The 21,018-nt window shown below is 56.1% G+C and overlaps 2 protein-coding genes across 2 annotated transcripts; both read right to left on the bottom strand.

Moving 5' to 3' along the window:
• Positions 1–33: 33 nt before the first annotated feature.
• On the bottom strand, positions 34–12,190 carry KHSRP (KH-type splicing regulatory protein). The gene is made up of 19 exons (XM_027085321.1): positions 11,371–12,190; positions 9,558–9,654; positions 8,886–8,924; positions 8,502–8,541; positions 7,517–7,566; positions 7,156–7,227; positions 6,314–6,371; positions 5,831–6,005; positions 5,552–5,650; positions 5,119–5,217; positions 4,889–4,991; positions 4,069–4,169; positions 3,829–3,973; positions 3,591–3,751; positions 3,400–3,509; positions 2,883–2,971; positions 2,598–2,798; positions 2,414–2,491; positions 34–2,332 (listed from the first exon to the last, which is right to left on the bottom strand). Exons 1-19 carry the CDS (start codon positions 11,626–11,628, stop codon positions 2,055–2,057), a joined length of 2,253 nt encoding a protein of 750 aa, XP_026941122.1. The 5' UTR covers positions 11,629–12,190; the 3' UTR covers positions 34–2,054.
• A 1,485-nt stretch (positions 12,191–13,675) lies between these two features.
• On the bottom strand, positions 13,676–20,798 carry SLC25A41 (solute carrier family 25 member 41). The gene is given in 10 exon segments (XM_027085320.1): positions 13,676–13,944; positions 13,946–14,037; positions 15,068–15,215; positions 15,443–15,604; positions 18,730–18,837; positions 19,028–19,135; positions 19,137–19,199; positions 19,649–19,821; positions 20,036–20,137; positions 20,140–20,798. Coding segments are annotated over 10 exon segments (1,119 nt in total). The 5' UTR covers positions 20,222–20,798; the 3' UTR covers positions 13,676–13,863.
• Between the last annotated feature and the right edge of the window lie 220 nt (positions 20,799–21,018).

Genomic DNA, 21,018 nt, shown 5'->3' with positions numbered 1-21,018 from the left:
CAAAGCTTGTAATTTCCAATCACCGTCATCAGGCTTTTACAACATCTATAAAGAACAAACATCTGCTTCAAAAGTCTACGGGGAGAGAGAGAGAGAGACGGCACCCGGCAGACACGGGGAGGTTTTGTTATCATTTATTTGTGAAGTTAAAAACGAGCGATAAAAAGTAAAAACTGCCATACAATTTTTTGTTTGTTTTGTTCTCAACTGTTTTCAGTTTCAATGTCCTCTTGAACCGATGAAACACGACAGACCAGTCCTGGGGGTGGGGGGCGGGAGGGGTGGGCGGCGGGGGAGCTGGGCTGGGGTGGAAGGAAGAGCAAGAGGAGGAGCAGAGAGGCTGAGTGCGGGGCTGCCTGACGCGGGGCGGGGTTCCTGCAATACCAATACCTGGTCCATGGAATGTTCCAACTCTAACTAAAAAAAAGAAATAGCAAGAGTGACTTTTTTTTCCTTTTTAAAAGTTTATTTTAAAAACATGAAGAGGGCCAAGGGTGGTAGTAGGGAGTGAATGAATTGCTTTCTCCTGAAAGAGGCAGTGTCAGGAACGCTGGGGTGGGGCGGGGGGGGATGATAGAGATTTTTTAATATATATATATATAATTTTATAGGTTTTGTTTTGCTTTTTAATTTTTTTTTTTTTTTTTTTTTTTTTGCAGAGATTTAGTTCTCGCTATCTTCTATGGCTGGCTCAACATGAAAGATCCCAATTTTGAAAGAAAAAAAGCATGTGAGACACACAGAATGAGCGAGAGAGCGAGAGAGCGAGAGCCCGGCACCGCCTGTGCTGCAACCTCCAAGCCACTCACAGCGAGGGCTCCCCAAGCACACCCCCTTGGCAGCCATCGCTCTCTCGACAAACAAACGGAAGAAAAACAAACAAAAAGCCCCCAAACAGAACAAAATGGAAAAAAAATAATAATAGATTTTCACAGATGAAGAAGTTCACATTCATTCGATTCATTGAGCCTGCGGAGAGGGAAGAGATAGGAATTGGTCACTACAGGAGGGGAGGCGGGAGACTGGGGGACGGGGGCGAGGAGGGGGCCAGGAAGCCCCTCTCCCGAGCCTGTGGCGAGCGCAGGCCGAAGGATGTGTCTGTAGCTGTCTAGTCAGTGCTCCGGGGCTCGGCTGAAGTCAGACTGGCTCCCTGATGGAGGAGAGAGTGACACAAAGGAAGGAGAAGAAGCAGGGAGAGAGGGAGGGAGGGGGAGAGAGAGGGAGGGAGAGGGAGGGAGAGGGAGGGAGGAGGGGGGAGAGAGAGAGAGAGAGAAAGAGAGAGAGAGAGAGAGAGAAAGAGAGAGAGAGAGAGAGGGAGGGCGGGAGAGAAGCGCTCAGGGCTGGGAGCGAGGGAGGGGAGGGGAGGGGGGAGGGGCCCTGTCTTCAGGAAGGAGGGCTGGCGGCCCGGCGCATCACAACATGACAGTCAGAGATCACGGTGTCCCCACAACACCCCTGTGAGGTAGGTTGGAAGGTGGCAGCGATCGTCATGCCCACTTCACAGACAAGACCAGGACACAAGGCAGGCACGGGAGCAGAGAGGCCGAGCCTGGGCGGAGCGGGAGAGCCCAGGCCCCTCGGCACCTCCCCACAGCCCACGGGAGGAGCCACAGGAGGAGCCACGGCCAGGCCACGGCCGAGCCGCACGGGGCCGCTTGCAGTACACACAGTCACTTGGACACGCGGGGAGAGATCGTGGTTTCAAAAATAAAAGAATCAAAAGAACAAAAACCATGAAAGTAATGCAGAGCGGGGAAAAAATATCCGTTTTCTTCCCAAGTGGCCAGATTTTGAGTGAGTGAGTTAGCAGCCAGGATGGCGACCAGCATCTGAGCGGACGGCCTGCCCCCCACCCCCAGGACTACCCACCAGTTCAACAGTTCCTCCTTTTATTTGTTTCGCGCGGTCTGCCCCAGCATCATGACAGCGTTACACAGGAACAAGCGGGCCGGCGGAGGGAGGCCTCTTCGTTTAACCTCTGGACCCAGCACACACTTCCCCCGGCGCGTGGGGACTCCCGGAGACCTCTGGCCACGCGGCCCCCGCTGCAGGCATCAAGGACACACCCCGCAGGGGAAGGGATTTCCGGCGCTACCCACTAAGGCAGGATGGACGGTAGCCGGGGGTTGGAAGGAGAAAGGAGGAGGAGGAGGGTGGCAATTCCCACTTGCCTGCTGCTGTCCCTGCTGTGTGGGTGGAGGCTGGGGGCCGCCAGGACCTGGAGTCTGTCCGTAGTAAGCGGCTTGCTGTCTGTAATATTCGGCCCAGGCGGCACTGTAGTCTGGCTGGGAGCCTGGGGGTGCTCCTGGACCCCCTCCCGTGGCCACTTGAGCTGTGGAGGGGCAGAGGGCGGGTGAGTGTGGCCGGCACGAGGGCGAGCCCGGTCCTGCCCCCCGCGGCCCCGCCGGCTCACCCTGCTTCTTGTAGTACTCCTCCCAGGCCTTCGTGTAGTCCTGCTGCGGGGGCGCGCCAGGCTGCTGGGGCTGCTGGCCTGTGGACACAGGCTCCGAGGTCAGAGCCCAGCCTGGGGACACGGCCACCCACCCGCCCACCGCTCGCTGGCTGACCCAAGCCCCCGCCATGGCCCAGGCACTCACCGATCTTCTTGTAGTACTCCTCCCAGGCCTTAGTGTAGTCCGACTGGCCGGCAGGTGGAGGCTGAGGGGGCTCGCCCTGGGTGGGCGGGGCCGCGGGGGCCGGTGCTGGGCCTGGCACGGGGCCTGGGGGCTGCTGGTAGTAGTGTGAGTAGTAGGCGGCCCAGGCGGCGTTGGGGTCTGCAGCGGCAGCTGCGGCTTTATCTGCGGGAGGAGGACGTGTGGGCTGAGCGGTGGCCCAGAAAGCTGGCCCCTCTCCGCCTGCCCGGGTCAGGTCCTTCCACTTACTCGGGTCGTGAGGAGCAGGCGGCTGCCACTGAGGGTAGGTATTGCCCCAGCCCTGGGGTGGGTACTGGTGAGGAGGGGGGCCTCCAGCACTGCAGGACGAGAATGGGGAACACATGAGCCAGGTTGCTCCTGGGTCCCCACAGAGGATGGCCACAGCTTGGACAGGGACCCAGAGCACCCCTTGAGTGGCGCTGCGGGTTCCTGGCCCAGGGAAGGGCATGAGATGACCGATGCAAACGCCACAGGCTGTGCTGACTCAAGGAAGTGCAAGTCCCCGAGCACACCATGCATGGATATACACGTGGGTGGAGACCAGGGGCAACACCTGTGGCATCTTTTAAGAATGTGTCTGTAAACAGGGGGCCAGCAGGGATCATGTCTGGGGCCAAACGCTCAGCACTTCCACGAGGCGGGGCTGGTCATCTCAGCGGAGGGAACGGACACAGGGTCTTCCAGTCTCCCCGCCAGCACAGCCCTACCCCACCCCAAACCCCAGGGAGCCGGCAGGGATACTCACTGAGGGGGAGCCCCGGGTGGCCCCTGATTGAAGGGCCCGGGGTTGAAGGGTCCCATGGGGCCGGCAGGGCCTGGGCCCCCGGGGCCTGGTCCCACTGGGCAGAGGGGACCCTGGAGGAAAGAGAATCGGACAAGTCAGTGGAGGGGGAGAAGGAGCCGGGCCCAGGCTCCCAGAGCCCCTCCCCAGCCCACCTCGATCTTCTCCTCGATGAGCTGCTTGGCGTGGTCGATCTGCTGGGGCGAGCCCCGGATGATGAACAATTTGAAGTTGGGGTCCCCGTTGGGTGGCAGCTGCCGGGAGATCTCTACAAAGGCGCCCGTCTGCTGGTTTATGGCTTTCACGTTCTCGCCACCTGCGGGAGCCACAGGCCATGAAGGGAGGGTGGGAGGAGAGCGGGGGAGGGATGGGGCCCGTGGAAGGGCTCCTCACCTCGGCCGATGACCAGCCCACACTTGTGAGTGGGAATGGAGAAGGTCATCTCCCCACCGGGAGGGCCCCAGTTGCCTTGGCCTCTTCCTCGACCTCGGCCCCCTGGGGGCATGCCAGGACCCCCTGGAGGGCCCGGGGGACCACTCTGCAGGGGAGGGAGGAGATGGAGGATTAACACAGGAATCCAGCCTGGCCCCTCTGTCCCCACCAGCCCTTCTCAGCACAGCCGACGCCACCCACCCTGAGGCTCTGGAGGAGATCATTGATGATCCTCGCGGCGTGCTCACACCGGTCTGGGGGCCCCATTATGTGAGCTATCTTCTCAGGACCCGTCCCATCATCTGAGGCAGCACCCAGAGAACAGAAACGCAATTATAAGAGAAGCACAACTCCAAACCCCCGTAACACCGCCTCTTCAGGGCAGAAGCTGGGCCAGGCTAGGTGTCTGAAATATCTCAGCCTCAAAGTGCTGCTCGCCGCCCTCCACGTATTCAGGGGCCGAGAAAGGCCGGCGGGCCCACGTTGCCAGAGAAGGAAACCAACCAGCTAAGGCAGGGTGGTGGATGAGGCTTCTTTCTGCATCGGGTATCCCCCAGAACTAACGGATGCACTTGACAGAACTCAGAACTGACAACATATCTCTCAAAAGCACAGAGGAGTCCCTCCTCCCCACAGACCAGCCACTCAGACACCCTCACTGCGGTTGGCAGGAGCCCAGAGCCGGGGCCGTGCAAGCTAACCCAGCCCAGGGGCCCCGGGGGCTTGGTCAGGAGAGCCCTCGGGCGGGGGAGAGGAAAGAGAGAGTTTGAAAGGAGAGAAAAACACACTCCCCCCTTCGACTTGGAAAGCCTGCCTGTCACCCACTTTCTCACGTGGCTGTCCCACCGGGGGGGAGGTGATGAGGCATGTCCTGCTGGTCTAGGAGTAATGAGGCACCGCAGAGGCTCAACAGGCTAACCCTGGTGCCAAGCTGCCCTCAGTGGACCCCAAGAGTGCTCCTCAGCGGACAGACCTGGTCAACATGTCCACATGCCCAGCGGACGCCCGGCTGGCCCCTGACCTTGTTTAAACTGTATCCGAACACCCGCGTCATTCTGGATCTTCTTGATCATCTCTCCACTCCGGCCGATGACCACCCCCACAGAATGCCTGGGCACTGGCACCTGAGGGTGGGTGGGATGCAGGAGAGTCAGCTGGGCTCTGTCCCCAGCCTGCGGCCCTCTGCTGCCCAACACCCCCCACCCCCTGCCCACCCTGGCACTCCATCCACCTGGGGAAGCCTGCACTCACATCGATGCCCCCGCCGATCCGGGATCCATACTCGTTCCGGTCCCCGAAGCCACCCTGGTCACGCTCCCGAAGGATGTCCATCACCATCTCACAGGCTTGCTGCAAACACACGAAGCACAGCGCTCACATAAGCACCGCCGCCCCACCGCGTGCCCAGGGGTCACGGGCCTAAGCTAAGGACCAGCGCACGTGTGCCGAGCTCTTTATCCGCCGCCCTAAGAGGCACATGTGGTGAGCACCCCCATCTTCTGGAGTTTAGGCCACCTGCTCACGTACAAACGGCCAGGAGGCAGAGTTCAGCAAAGAACAAGTCCTGGGCTGACTTCAAAGCCAGCGCTCTCGAAAACCTCTCCACTTGCATATGAATCTCCAGCTCACCTGCCTGCCCTCTCTCTGCCCCAGAACCCCTCGCTAGCCCCCAGGGTGCGCTCACCTGTACTTTGTAAGGGTCTCCAATGATCCGGAGCGGTTTGTCCACATTTGTGTTCTGGGATCCATCTTGGATCAAAATCATCTTCACTCCAGCCCGTTCCTTTACAGCCAAGGTTGAGAGTCAGTGCTGAGCTCTCAAAGGACTTTCTGGGGCGTGTGGGGGGCCAGGTGTGATAAAAAAGGATGAAGGACCCTGGCAAAGCGGCTGGGGGCAGTGGTGTGCAGACGCACAGCCCCAGGGAGGAAACTTTCTTGGGAGGGGAGGGGCCCACTCCCTTACCTGCAGCTGCTTAATCGTCTCTCCACCTTTGCCGATAACCAGGCCGGCCTTCCCCGCAGGGATCATGATCTCCTGCACTGTGCCGTTCTGGCCCCCGTTGGCGTTGTCGTGGAACTGTCCTGGGGGGCCCCCACGACCCCGAGAGACGATGTCATCCAGCATCATCTTTGCTTTCCTGGGAAGGGGAAGAATGGGTATCATCACCTGAGAGAGGACTGGCCTGGAAGCTCCACCCAGGTCCCAGGGAAGGCGATTCCAACCCACATGGTCTGACAGATGACAAATGGTCCTGTCCTCGGGGGTGGGGCTATTCAGGCCCAGGTTCCCCAGGTCTCAGGATTCATGGGAATCATAGTGTCAGGACAGCCCCCTGGAGAGGGCAAGGCTTGAGAGACATGGTGTGGGAGTCACCCTCAACTTCAAAGGGATCCAGAGGGCTTCTGCCACTCTCCTCGTCAGTGGCAGGCCCAGCCAGGGACTTACTGCACAGACTCTGGGGCTCCTGTCAAGGACACGCTGCGCTCGGGTAGGCCACCGCTGTCTGGAGAGAAAAGAAGACAGGGTCAATGCCTTCTTGGGTCTGCAGACACCAAGAGGACTTTCCATGGAGATGAGGAGACCTCCAGAACAATCAGTGGCTACTTCTGCCACCGTGCGGTGGCCTGACAGATCAATTTACCTCCCCAAACACTTGGGAGGCTGCTCTACACGAGGCCAAGGTCAGGAAGCTTACAATCCAGTAAGGGAGGCAAAACTTTTAGAAAAAAGATGAGATGGAAAGCAAGGCAGATTCCAGAAAGTCCCAAACCTGGGCCCTGTCCATCACCACTGATGACAAGCAGCTTCCAGTCAATGAAGGGCACGGGTTAGGCAGGGCGAGCCCTCAGAAAGCCCTGCAAAGCAGGCACTTGCCAAGGAGCAGGCAGAACTGGACTTGAACCCAGGCCTGACCTCAGCTCTTCTTCCTAATGAGCTCCCCTGCCTCACACATTCCCGCCTGTTTTCCACCAGGTGTTTAGCTCAGGTGGCAACATGGTCAGAGCAGGGTCTGGGGTGCAGCTCCCTGCACTGCATTCCAGCCCTCCCCACTCACCAGAAAACTGGAGAGAATAAGAGTTGCAACTACACCTTGAGGCGCCAGAGCCTATCACATAAAACGTGCTCAATGAACACCAGCCCGTTTCACCTCTATCCAATCATGGCAGTCAGAGGATTATGACAGAAAGCCCAAGAGCGCCCCCCCTCCCCCGCCCACACCCCAGCCCCGCTCAGCTCAGCTTACCCCAGCCCAGCGCCTGTCCTGGCCCAGATCTGGCTTCCCATACCTGGAGAGATCTGCACTTTGCAGCCCGAATCCTGCTGGATTTTGTTAATCTGTTCGCCTCCTCTGCCAATGACTAGGTGGAGAAAAAGAACAAAAGCAGAGATTGAGGCGGGGAGCCTGGCGCTGAGAAGACTGTGTGGAGGGGGTCCCGGTCCCGCTGATGTTCGGGGGGTGAGGGTGGGGGGGTGGAGCAGCCAACTTGAGAGCTCCGCCGTCCCCCCGGCCAGAGAGGATGGGGACAGAGAGAGCATGAAATGGGCTCTTTCAGACCAGAGGTTCCCGGGCTGCCGGGGGCGCCTGGGAGACTGTCCCAGAGACAGGGGGATAACGGGCATCCCTGATCACGGCTGACCCACACTCACTTAGTCCCACCATGCCATCTGGGACTCTGTACTCTTCTGTCATTGAAGTCCTGCAAAGAGAGATGACGAGAGTCAGCCTCAAGTAGGAGCAAAGTAGGGGGGATGGAAGAGCCAGAGGGCCTCCTGGAGAAAGACCCCCAAAGCCACAGGCCCTGCCTTATATGACATGGGGACCAAGCCCCCACAGGCCCGAGCAGAGTCTGACAATGGCTTGGGGGCTCCCTCGGCCCACAGAAGATCACCCAACCTCTCGGGGCCTCAGTTCCCCTTCTGGGCCACAAGAGGCTTGGTCTGGGGTGGCGTGAACCCCTGGGCCAGTGCCGCTCCACCGACTCAGGGCAAGGAGGAGAACTTGGGCCACTTTCACAAGAAATCTGATGGTGTCATCTGATGTCTGTAGATTTTAATTAAAAAAAAAAAAACTGGTTTTGTATCTTTTTCATTTCATTCTTCTAGTAAGTTGTTTTTAATGCATTTCACAAAACTTCAACCAATTGAAAAAAAAAAAGAACAACAGGGTCCTTCACAAAGGATTCTACGTCAGATTCACAGAGGTCATTCTGGGGCAAAAAGGTAAGAAAGACCCTCCTCCCACCCCAACCCCCCAGCTCCTCCAGCTCTCAGGGAACAAGAAATCTACGGAAGACAGACGAGAAGGCCAAGGTTAGTCCCCAGCCTTTTCTAGGAGGAAGGAGAGCTGTGCTTCTGACTGTCCCCACTCCAAACAAAGGAAGCAAGAGGATGCAGAGATCCCCCTTCCTCGTTACAGCTAACAGCCACAGCCCTGTGCTCTCTACAGCCCCAGAGACAGTAAGTACAAGGGACAAATGAAGCTCCTTCTGCTTTTCATTCCTTTCCCTGGTCGACCAACAAGGGAGACAAAGCCCTAAATGATGTGGCCTCAGACAGAGCCCTCCCTCAAGTCAGTACAAAAGGCCAGGGATAGCGAGGAAAGAAATGACATGTTCTCCAAATCACAACTTACCTGGGGGGAGGATGGATGGGTCCGAGCTGAGAACTGATGGCTGCAGAGAGAAAATCCAAAGGAAAGATTGGCCTGGCTCCTCTTTGGGACCCCAAACACTGCTGGCCCCAGGCATTCCTGCCTGCACGAGGGGCAACTAGCACTTATCACAGTGCTTCCAAGCCCTCCCGAGTGAAAGCAATGGAGCCCGCCTCAAAACCACACACACTCTGAGGTTTCTGCCTCAATTCCCAGGCTCTGGGTTCTCTAAAGCTCGTGGACCCCACGAAACACCAAGAGCCTCCATGAAGGAGAGGTGTTGTCTGCTCAGTACTTCCAGCTCCCCAATGCTAGAAACCTAAAATCCAGAAGCTGCCCTCTGCCTGTGTCACCCAGTGGACTTACAGTCTCCCTGGGAAGCCAGTTTCTTGCTCTCCGGTTGGTCTGTGAAAAGAAGAGGATGTCAGATGCAGCACCCACCCACCCACCCACAGCTGCCTCAAATCTGATGCTGGTGCCGCATGTCCTGGCAGACAATCGTCCTGTCCCCCAGCCCCCACGGCAGAGCCAGGACAGGGGAGTAGCAGAGATGAACCCCTGAGGGAGGCCAGACTTCATCAATCCCCCGCCCTGGCACTCAGGGATAAGAAGCTCTTTGTAACAGGGGGAAAATTACGGTGGCACCCGAGTCCTTCCGGCTTAGGACCAAACCTGCCTTGGGGAAGTCAGGCTGATCACTGACTTGATACTCTGGGCTGCTCTGGATCACACTGCACGCCCCGGGGCCAGCCACACTGCACTGATGTGGGGCCTCGAGAGAACTGCCAACACTTCCCTAGCTTGGCAGGAGGGGAGGAACAGTCTTGAGAACTCACAACTTGGACCTGGTCACAATCAATCTGCCCTCCACTCAGCCACCTGATACCTCAGGATAGCAGCGCGAACAAAAAGAGACAACAAAGCTGGGATCGCTGAGGTTTTAAAAGACCAAAATGGCAGCGGGCTCCCCCCACTTTGAACCACATTCAAACAAAGGCACCTCACTCTCTCCCCGCTGCCCCTCCAGCAGGTAGTTACCTCCATCTTCTAACTGTCTCTTTTGGCCTCCAAAACCAAAATCAGGAGTGCTGTTATTCACTGTTGTAGCGGCATCACCTCCTATTTTGGCTGCGATCTAGAAATAAAGTTGTAAGCAGAGAAAAATTACCACCCAAAACCTCCCTCCGTGGTGCTTAGATCGACTTCTCTGGTTCATTAAACCCAACAGGTCTTGCTGTCTGGCCTGGGAGTGACTTCCCCCAGATTTTGGTAAGAGCCTGTGGGTTAAGACCTTCTAGAAAAAGTTTTTACCCAAGGCCTCAGAGTTTAAGAGTTATTCAGGAATTTCAAAACTCCTTTTTCTCTATGAGATTTGTGCCTAAACTGTTCGTGGCCAGAGTGTAATCCACACTGACTTGTTCTAGGGGTGAAAGGAACAGAAGTTCAGGTGCCAGGGAAGGTCCTCAGGGCCCCTCCTCCAGGGAGAGCTTTCAGACATTCACTTGCCCAAGCTCCTGGTCCTCTGGGATGCTGAAGAGCACAATTTTCCTTTATCTCCCTCACCCTCATAATCTTTGCATTTGTTCAACAAATCTTAGGAAAGTTTTTGTTTCAAGGCATCTGAACCCCTCATTTTGACCAAAACAGACCTTTCTCCGAACACGTTACATTTTAGACACATGAACAGCAACATCAAGTAAACTCCAACCCAACAAATTTAAGACCAGAGTCGGCTGACAGAATTATTACAAGTTTTCCAAAGAAACACAGCCGTGAGCTGAGGACCTATCTTTTCACCTCTAATACTTTAATAAAAACAAAACAAAAAAAACACTTTGAGCCAAAGCTCTTGGGATGCCTAGATGAGGCCTTATCCCACCCCAAATGACAGCACCAACTCCCCTTGTTATAGTTGCTTCTCTATCAAGACAGTCTGGGGACAACCAGATCAAATGCAGCTTAGAACCCTATCCCACCCCAGGGGTGAAAGCCACAGACAACGCTGGGAGGAGAAGAGGGCATTCCCCTAACGGGACCTCCCACTGTGTCCTGGAGGTTTGGGGACAATCCTGAGTGAGAAAGCACTCAATGGCCTGAGCCCGGTCAGCTTCCTTTTGAAAGGGCAACAAAGTCCTCACTTTCTATGGGCCTCCTCCCCTCAGGCCATGGGGAGGCCGAGAATGGAGCCGGGGAGGTCACACACCAGCATGTGACACCTCCATGGAGTCATCATGCCCCAAAACAGTGGTGGGACCCTTCCCTTCTCTCCCCAAAAGAGACAGACCACGCTTTCAAGTCACCAGAAGCATCAAAAAGTGCCAGTCCCTAGGCCCACCCTCCCCATTTCAACTAAGTGCTTGGCCACTGCCTGGCAGCCAAAGAGTCCCCTTTCCACTTTCCAGGCTCAAGAGGACTTTTCTCCCCCCCCCCACCCCGAAGTCCCTCCTTCCTAGGAAGCAAGCAGAAATGGGACCGGGGTGGGGGCAAACAGTGCTTTTTGCCCTGATGGGGAAGTGGGGGCACACAAGACCTCCCTGGGAAGGCGAGCCCCCTGCTTCCAGGAGTGGAGGATGTCCTAACGGGGGAGGGAAGTCCCCAAAGTGAGTCCCCGCGCTCCAGGTACCCTGCACACCCAGGGGCCGCTCTTGGGTGAACCCCGGACGACCCTTCCCCCTGCAGGGGGTCACCCCCGGAGGGGGCCCCACTCCAGGTGTCTGGGGAGGCCCAGGCCCCCGCCCCCCGCCCCACGTGACCCCGCGGCGGCCCCGCCCCCCCGCGACCCCGCGCGCGCACGTGACCCCGCCCCCTCCCCCGCCCGCGCGCGCGCCCCTCAGGCCCGCGGCCTCCTCACCTGGCGGGCTCGCTGCACTGCGTCTGCGAAGGCGTCTTTGCGGATTCCCGGGCCACCCCCGCCGGGCGGCTGCGAGGGGCCCCCGGCTGACCCTCCGCCCGGGCCGCCGCCGCCTGGACCGCCGCCGCCCCGGTCCCCCGCGCCCGGCGGGCCCGGCGGCGGGCCTCCCCCGGCACCCCCGGCTCCTCCGGAGCCCCCGCCCCCGCCGGCGGGTGGCGGCGGCCCGGGCGGGGGTCCTCCCGTGCTGTAGTCCGACATGGCGCGGCGGGGCCGGGCCTGGCGCGGAGGCTGAAGCTGAGGAGGCGGCGGCGGCAGCAGCGGCTCAACGCGGGAACAAGGCCTCGCTCCACACGGCCGCGGAGCACTCTGGGAACCCAGCGGCTGGAAAGACGACGAGGGGGGAGAGGGACGCCCCCTCCCGACACCGGCTTGACGGACGGCGCCGCCGGGCCAATGGAAGGCGGCTGCTGCTCCCGGGACGCCAATCACGGGCTCTGGAGGCGAGCGGCCAATCGGAGTGCCGCGAGGGGCAGTGGGCGGGAGGCGCCGCGAGATCGACAGCTTTCCGAGGCAGTGGGCTGCGGGCTGCTGGCGCTGGGAGGGCAAATCGAGGAGATCCGAGAAGACCCGAGGCCCAATGAAGCGGGAGTTCCAGAATCGGTGGGCGGCTTCAGAACCGGATTGATGGCTCGGAAGAGTCAAGTGGACAGGAAGGAGGGATCTGGCGAAAGGCTTCTTTGAACGGCTGGGCGGGCATCCGGCGAGATAGTCGTCTACGCAAGCCAATGAGTACACATGGAAGGAGGTTTTTATAGAGATTGGCAATCAACGTATCCAGTCTCTGACGAGATCTGTGTGACGCGCTTGCGTTTGGACTGAATTACTTTCGCTCTTAACCAGAATCCTTTTCTAGTCCTGTCTTCTAAGCCAATGGTTGAGTGGCGGGGGCGGGCGCAAGGTGACTGACACCTCCCCGGACAAATGGCAATGAAGGAAATAAAGGTGCTTCGTTTTGGTGGGAGCCAGTGGAAGCGCAGCTGCATTGGGGCGGAGCCGGCCACCAGACGGCGGGAGGGGATTAGCCGTAGCCGGAGTGAATGGCAGGCGACGTGGGCATTGGCGACCGGCTGCCGGAATTCAGGCCTGACGTCTGGGTTAGCGCCCCAGGAACCTGGCTGGGTAGGCCATGCACGTGGCCTGCTTGAGGCCTTGGAGACGGGTGCTTCCGGGGGTGGGGTGGCCCCAAAGCAAGAGGAAATCGAGGGATCCACTGTACCCCCTCTCTTCTCTCCACCCAGGGATCTAGAGCCCCCACTTCTCTTCCAGCACTCACGGAACCAGCTCTCCTCCCGAACTCAAGGGTCTAGGGCCTTTGGTTTCCTCCCAGGACCGAGGGATCCCAGCCTCTTAATTCCACACCCCACATCCGCTTCACATAAGGTCTTTGGATCCGAGCTCCAAGCTCTGATCCTAGGCCCTCATTTTCTCTCCTAGACCTAGGCTTCTTCCAGGCTTCCAATTCCCATTCAGGACTGAGGGGCTCAAGGTACCCATCCCTGCTCCAGGACCCAGGGATCCAGATACCCAGCTCCTTCTTAGACCCAGGGTATTCCAGGTTCCCAGCTTACCCACTGGACCCAGGTATACCGGGTCCCCAGCTCTTATCCTAGACCCAGGATTCCAGGTCCCCAGCTCACTTCCTGGAACCAAGGATTCCAGGTCCCTAGCTTTCTTGCTGGACCCAGGGAGTCCTAGTTCTGTCCTAGACCCAGAGATTCCAGATAACCAGCTCCTCTCTTGGACCCAGGTATAACAGATCCCCAGTTGCCCTCCTGGACCCGGGTATCCCAGACACGTCCAACAGAAATCATCACTTTATTCCTGGTTGTCTCCACATTCACCCTTTTGCCCTGGAACAAGGACAAGTCATAGCGAGTCAGACTGGAGTCCAATCTAGTCCCAGGCTGCACCCTGGAGAGGAGGCTCCAGGAATCTTTTTTTTTAAGTTATTTATTTAATTTATTATTATTTTTGGTTGCGTTGGGTCTTTGTTGCTGCACATAGGCTTTCTCTAGTTGTGATGAGCGGGGGCTACTCTTCGTTGTGGTGCACGGGCTTCTCATTGCGGTGGCTTCTCTTGTTGCAGAGCACGGGCTCTAGGCACGCGGGCTTCAGTAGGTGGCACACGGGCTCAGTAGTTGTGGCTCGCGGGTTCTAGAGCACAGGCTCAGTAGTTGTGGCACATGGGCTTAGTTGCTCCATGGCATGTGGGATCTTCCTGGACCAGGGATTGAACCCATGTCCCCTGCACTGGCAGGTGGATTCTTAAACTCTGAGCCACCAGGCAAGTCCCTCCAGGAATCTTCTGACCCAGGCCCCCAGCCCGCTTCTGACAAAAACCACCCTGGGTCCCAAGCCTGGAGGGGTTCTTTGGGGCCAGGGGACACTGGATCCTCCTGTCCATTTCTGTCCAGGGTATGCCTAGTTCACTGCTTAAACGCCCAGGGTCTTCTTCATGGCTTCATACACCACGTAGCTGATGCCACCTGCTGGCAACACCTTCAGTAACGTGGGGGGTCATACCTCGGTACAGCCCCGGGCAGCCCTGCTGGGCCAGGATCTGCCGGAAGACTCCACACATGGTGAGGTTCGAACCCTCCACGGTGTCTGCGGGGACAGAGGCAAACTCAGAGCCTGGGCCAGAGATGACTGGGCATTCTGGAGGGGGGCGTGGTCTGGAGAGTTGGGGGGGTCAGTGAAGCCAGGAGCAAGGGGTCTGGGTGTCAGTTGGAAAGAAGTTTGGAAGACTTTTAGAGGAAATTGGTCAGTTTGGGGAGAGTGAGGGGCAGGAATTTTCAGGATTGTTGTAGGGAACATCTTAGAAAACATTCCAATTTCTAAGATTTGCTAGAGATTTGGGGATTGTGCTAAGGGATAGTTTGGGGACATTTTCAAGATCAGGGTGCTGGGCTAAGGACCTGTTTGGATGTTTGAGGATTTGTTTAGGGGTTTGAGAGCCCCTTTGGGGGGTGGTCACATTTGGGGAGTTCCCAGGATAGTGCAGCAGGTGGTTATGAGTTTGGGGATGTCGCAGAGTCAGATTTGGCAAATTTAGAAACAGTTTGACTTCTGGAGTCAATTGAGGGCTGGGTCCGATGTGGAGAAGTTGGGAGGTCATTTGGGGAGTACATGTCTTGAGGTCAGTATGGGGGCCTGAGTCAGATTCAAGGAGGTTTGTGGGAGTCATTTGGGAGCTGGATGTTCGGGTTTTTTTTGTTTTGTTTTGTTTTTGCGATACGCGGGCCTCTCGCTGCTGTGGCCTCTCCCGCCGCAGAGCACAGGCTCCGGACGCGCAGGCTCAGCGGCCATGGCTCACGGGCCCAGCCGCTCCGCGGCGTGTGGGATCCTCCCAGACCGGGGCACGAACACGTGTCCCCTGCATCGGCAGGCGGACTCCCAACCACTGCGCCACCGGGGAAGCCCAGGATTTTCGTTTTAGTGATGTGCGGGGTTAATTGAAGGGCTGAGATCAGATTTGGGGGTGAGTGTAAGTTTTGGTGGATTCAGGGCTCAGCAGAGGTGGCCAGGATCAGATATGGAGAGTTTAGGAGTCAGTTTGGGGCGGGGATGAGAAAGTTCAGAGAGCAGAGGCAAGGTGGGGAGGGGCATGCGAGGTCGCCTCTAGGGCCAGGCTGACCTTGGGCTTGCATCCTGGTGCGCACCGAAGCCAGTGGGTAACTGGCCATCTGGCCACAAGTTGTGGACAGTGTCACGGACGACAGACTGACCAGGCCACTGGGGTCCTCCATGTCCCTGCCTGATTTCAGCCAGAGGCACCTGAGCATCTACAAGAGAAAAAGGACAGAAGAGGGACTTCCCTGGTGGGCCAGTGGTTAGGACCCTATACTTCCACTGCAGGGGCACGGGTTCGATCCCTGGTCGGGGAGCTAAGATCCCACATGCCACGTGGCAAAAAAAAAAAAAAGAAGAAGAAGAAGAAAAGGCCAGGAGGAAGCTCTTTACAGGCCTGGGTTCACGCCGCCCCTGACACCCCCCTCTGCGGGACCCACGCCTCGTAGACAGCCAGGTCGGTGCAGGCGTAGGGAATTATGCCAAGCATCAGGTAGCCACGGTAAAGGACGCGGGTGCCCTCCTGCTCCGCGATATGCCTGGCGCAGTCCAGCAGCCCCTTGTACTGGCCAGTCTGGCACAGGGTCAGCCATGTCTTCAGCACCTGGGGAGGATGAGGAGTGAGGTGGCTTGTTTGATCTAATCCTCTCAGTGACCCCCAACCATGGCCACTGTCCCCATCTACACAGGAGGAAACTGCTCAGGAACGCACACAGCTGAGTTTCAAACTCAGATGCCTCGGCCTGTATGTGCTCTCAGCCCAAGAGGGTGAGGAAGGGACTTCCCTGGCAGTCCGGTGGTTAAGCTTCCGCACTTCCACCGCAGGAGACGCGGGTTCGATCCCTGGTCGGGGAACTAAGATCCCGCAGGCCGCGTGGTGTGGCCAAAAAATTTAAAAAAAAAAAAAAAAGGGTGAGGGAAGAGATGTGAGCCGGGTGGGGTCTGCCGCAGCTCTGCCCTAACGCCAGCCAACTGTAGTGCCATGCAAGTGTGGACCCCAGGTAGCCAGATCTGCCAATTTTCTGAAAGAAGCCAGTTACTGGAATTTTTATGAAGTGCCCCAATATCAAAATATTGGCAGCTCTACAATTGTGCAAAAGACAGCACACCGAGTGTGGTAGGCAAAATTCTAAGGTGGTCCCCAAGATTTCCATCCCCCTGATAGCATCATCTATTTAATGCCCTCCCTCCTGCCCTTGAGCTACTGAAGCCCGCATGCCTAGAGACCTGTGAATGTGATGGGCTGTCACTCCCCTCGGTCAGGTTACACGATATGACAAAGCTGAAGGGATTTTGCAGATGTAATAAAGCCCCTAGCCAGTTAAGTTAATCAAGAGAAATCGTCCTGGGTGGGCCTGACCCAATCAGGAGAGCCCTTTAAGAGAGAGTCTATTGCCAGAGACAGAAGGCGTCAGAGAGATTGGAAGCATCAGAAACACTCTTGGGTTGTGTCTTGTCTTTTTTTTTTATGCCGTGCCACAGCTTGCGGGATCTTAGTTCCAGGGATCAAACCTGGCCCTTGGCAGTGAAAGTGCAGAGTTCTAACCACTGGACCATCAGGGAATTCCCTCAGGTTGGTCTCAAACAAGCAAACTGTTACGGAGAGGATCACATGGCAGGAAACAGTGGGTGGCCTCCAGGAGCTGAGGACCTCGGTCCTACAATCATAAGAAAATGAATCCCGCCAACAACCAGGGAGTTTCGCAGAGGACCGCAAGCCTCAGATGGGTTCATTGGTAGCCCAACTGACAGCTTGATTTCCACCTGATCAAACCCTGAGCAGAGGACCCGATTAGCCAGTGCCCAGACGTGACCCACAGAGACAATGAGATAATAAACCTGTATCATTTTAAGCTACTGAGTGCAGTAATTTCTTATGCAACAATCAAAAACAAAAACACTTCACAGATGCAAACTATTGTATACAGAATGGATAAACGGTAAGGTCCTGCTGTATATAGCACAGGGCACTATATTCAACGTCCTGTGATAAACCATAATGGAAAAGAATATATATATAAAAAAGAATGGGGACTTCCCTGGTGGTGCAGTGGTTAAGAATCCGCCTGCCAATGCAGGGGACACGGGTTCGATCCCTGGTCCAGGAAGATCCCACATGCTGCGGAGCAACTAAGCCCGTGCATCACAACTACTGAGCCTGCACACCACAACTACTGAAGCCCACATGCCTAGAGCCCATGCTCCGTAACGAGAAGACGGTGAGAAGCCCGTGCACCGCAACAAAGAGTAGCCCCCTCTCGCCGCAACTAGAGAAAGCCCATGCTCAGCAATGAAGACCCAAAGCAGCCAAAAAAAAAAAAAAAAAAAACACAGAAAGAAACAACCAGACAAGGGCAAGAATTATGTGGAGAAAACTTTAGAAGACCATTAAAGGGAAAAAAAGGAGACTTGAACAAATGGAAATGTTCTCGGATATGTAGAACCGATATCATATGGATGGCAATAATCTCTAAACTCAACTATGAATTGAACATCATGCCAGTAAAACACAAATACCAGTAGGTGATTTTGTGTTCTGAATGAGGTGCATTGCTTCTGAAGTTTGAATGGAAAAACTCAACAGAGAATAGCTTGGAAAACCGATAAAGAAGAGAAGGGATGGAAAATAAGAAGACATAATATCAAGTCTCAAAAATTAAACACGGGGCTGGGACTTCCCTTGTGGTCCAGTGGTTAAGACTCCACGCTTCCAGTGCCGTGAGTGCGGGTTCAATCCCTGGTCGGGGAACTAAGATCCCACATGCCACGTGGTGCAGCCAAAAAAAGAAAAAATGGTGGGGCAAAACTGCATAGACAGGGCTTCCCTAGTGGCACAGTGGTTGAGAGTCCGCCTGCCGATGCAGGGGACACGGGTTCGTGCCCCGGTCCGGGAGGATCCCACATGCCGAGGAGCGGCTGGGCCCGTGAGCCATGGCCACTGAGCCTGCGCGTCCGGAGCCTGTGCTCCGCAACGGGAGAGGCCACAACAGTGAGAGGCCTGTGTACCGCAAAAAAAAACAAAAACAAAAACAAAAAAACCTGCATAGACAGTAACATGATCAGTGGTCCCCAAGGACTGGGGGAAGGAGGGAGGGGTTAATAGGTGTAGTACAGAGACTTTTTACAGCCGTGAAATTATTCCGTGTGATGCTATTATGGTGGCTACTTGTCAAAACCCATAGCAAGTACAACATAAAGGGTGAACCCTGATGTCAACTCTGGGCTTTGGTTAATAATAATGTATCAATATTGGCTCATCAATTGTAACCAAAGTACCACCGAAATGCAAGATGTTAATGAGAGCGGAAACGGTGTACGTGCGGGAGGTATATGGGAACACTCTGTACTTTCTGCTCAATTTTTCTGTAAACCTAAAACTGTGCTACAAAATAAAGTCTATTCATTAAAAAAAAAATTAAAAGATAGTAGTGCATGAAGAGACCCCAGAGCGACAAGAAGAGAAAGGTCAGAAATAAACCCAAATATATACAAATATAGGTAATTTACCCAATTTAGTAAATTACAGTGGTGGTGTGTTGGGTCATTGCTGGGGGAAAGGAGAGGACCCATTCAGTAAAGAGTGTTGAGGTCACCAGGTAGCCATCCGGAATACAAGTTTGATACATATCTTACATGAAGGAGAGGAGGAAGAGGGGGAGGGGGAGGAGGAGGAGGAAGCAGCTACCACCTCATCATGTTTCATCTTCTATGGGGCAGATATTCTCTTACCTCCATGGGGTCGATGAGCATCTGGGAAGTGGCCACAGCCAGGGAGCTGGCAAGGAGTCATTCCTGAAAGGGTGGGGACTCATGCACTCCGCAGAAGTAATTCTTACACTGGGACAGGTGAGAGGAAAATGAGAGAATAACTAACCTTCCTTCCTTCCTGAAACTCATCCAGGGGAAGAGGTCTGGGACCCGGAGGATGAACGTATGTCTTGGATAAGGATCTGGGCTTTGGGGGTCGTGGGTACAGGAGAGGTGAGGGCTTGAGGGTGGGGCTGGGAAAAGCAGACCATCCCCCCACCTGTTCAAAGACAGAGAACTCGATGGCATACTCCGGGGCGATCTTGAGTACGTTGATACCATTGCCCCTCCATAGCAAGGAGACACCCCCACCCCCACCCCCACCCCACCTCCTGGACCATGCTCCGTATACCTCCCAGCAAATTCATGAAATTTGTCTTGGAGGAGTAGACCTGGGGATACGGAGGTCCCTGGCCCTCTGAGGAAACCTCCACCCCATCTCCATCCCCATCCCAGCCTGGAGCTCAACCTCTCCTGTCTCCAGCTGCCCAGCTCCAAACCTACCCCCTCCCATCCCCATTCCTTCTTCAATGCCTTCCTTCACTAGTTGTAGAATTCTCTAAAACGACCCAGACCCAAACCCAACACCTACTCACATTCCCATGTCATCCCTCATCTTCTCCTCCTCTCCAGTCCTATTTTGTCTTCAAAGACCCCATCCCTAGTTCTCTGATCCCCACCCCATCCTTGTCCCTGGTACCATCCTCTCAATTCCAACCCCTGTCCCCACCCCACCCTGATACCTGTTTCCGGTTACACCCTCACCCCCATCCTGAACTCCATCAGCTCCACTTCCACCCATCCCCATCCCAGCAGCTCCAGCGCCATGTTCCCCATGCACCTGCATGTACACCTTGGCACAGTCCAGAGGGGCCATGCCCGGGTGAGACACCTCCCCAGCCATGGCTCCCAAGAGGAGAAACTTCCACAAGGCTCCCGCATTATCTATCTCCACGATAGCCGTGGGGACCATCAGCTGCTCTCCAGTGTCCAGCACCTGCAGGACAGACCCGGCTCCCACCCCTACTCAGCCAGGCTGGAGCTCCTTCCCCAGACACATCTCCAGAACCCCCTCCCAGTCCAAGACCTACCCGGTCCCCACTGCTTCAAGGTAGCATTCCATCCAGGTCTGCTGGGAGAGGAGCGGGCCATGCAGGGGTGTGGGCAGCATAGCCTTCTCCCCCTGCAGTCCTGGCTGGATGTTCTGGGAGGCCCATGGTGCCCAAACTCCGCTGCTGCGTTGGGAGATGCTCCAGTTTGCTTTCAGGCACGTGCCCAAAGACGTACCCATATACATGGGTACAGCCCAGGTTCAAGGAGGGGGGTGGGTTTTGGTGAGTAAGGACTTGACCCTCTTAAACAGGGTCTGGACCCTCGAGCAAGACTTCTGACCTTCCTCAGGTTGGGCTTCCATGGCAGCTGGAGGGTCAGGACACTTAGGTTCAAATCCCTGGTGAGAAATTTGCCCATCCAGCAACCATGTGGGAGGGACGCCTTGTAAATTTGGGTCCCAGGGGATGATGAGGTTACAAAGGCCCTTGTGAGCTCACTGCATATGAGACGGAGTGAGTGTCTCCCCGCCCACGAAAGGTCCACATCCCAACCCCTCTAAACATGTGAACGTGTTACGTTACATGGCAAGGGGGAGGGGGTGGATTAAATTTGCAGATAGAATTCAGGTTCCTAATCAGCTGATGGGGAGATGGAAAGGTTGTTCTGGATTAACCACAGGGGCTCAATGTAATCCCACGAGTCCTTCAACAGGGAAGAGGGAGGCAGAACCATCAGTGTTAGAGGGACTGGTTGTGAGAAAGATTCCACTGGCCACTGCTGGCTTTGAGGATGGAGGAGGGGGCCACGAGCCATGGAAGGCAGGTGGCCTTTAGAAGCTGGAAAAGACCAGTTAGCAGATTCTCCCCTGGAGCTTCCAGAAGGAGCCAGCCCTGCTGACAGCTAGATTGTAGCCCAGTGAGATCCGTGTCAGGCTTCTGACCTCCACGATAATATTTTAAGCCACCAAGTTTGTGGTACTTTGTTACAACAGCCATAGGAAACTAACAAACTATGTATTGTTGTCATGGCAAGAGGAGGTGGAAGTGGGGGAGAATGGGAAGGCTCTGGAGCTCTGGGAGAGAGAGACACAGTTAGTCCCCGAAGTAAGACAGGCATAGGTTTGGGAGTCAGATGGACCTGAGTTTGAATCCTATCTCA

Source organism: Aethalodelphis obliquidens, unplaced genomic scaffold (genome assembly GCF_003676395.1).
Source record: "Aethalodelphis obliquidens isolate GAN/ISIS:26980383/991018 unplaced genomic scaffold, ASM367639v1 scaffold53, whole genome shotgun sequence".
Classification (NCBI taxonomy): domain Eukaryota; kingdom Metazoa; phylum Chordata; class Mammalia; order Artiodactyla; family Delphinidae; genus Aethalodelphis; species Aethalodelphis obliquidens.
Note: the sequence above shows the minus strand (reverse complement) of the source record. Positions and strands in the feature narration are given on the sequence as shown.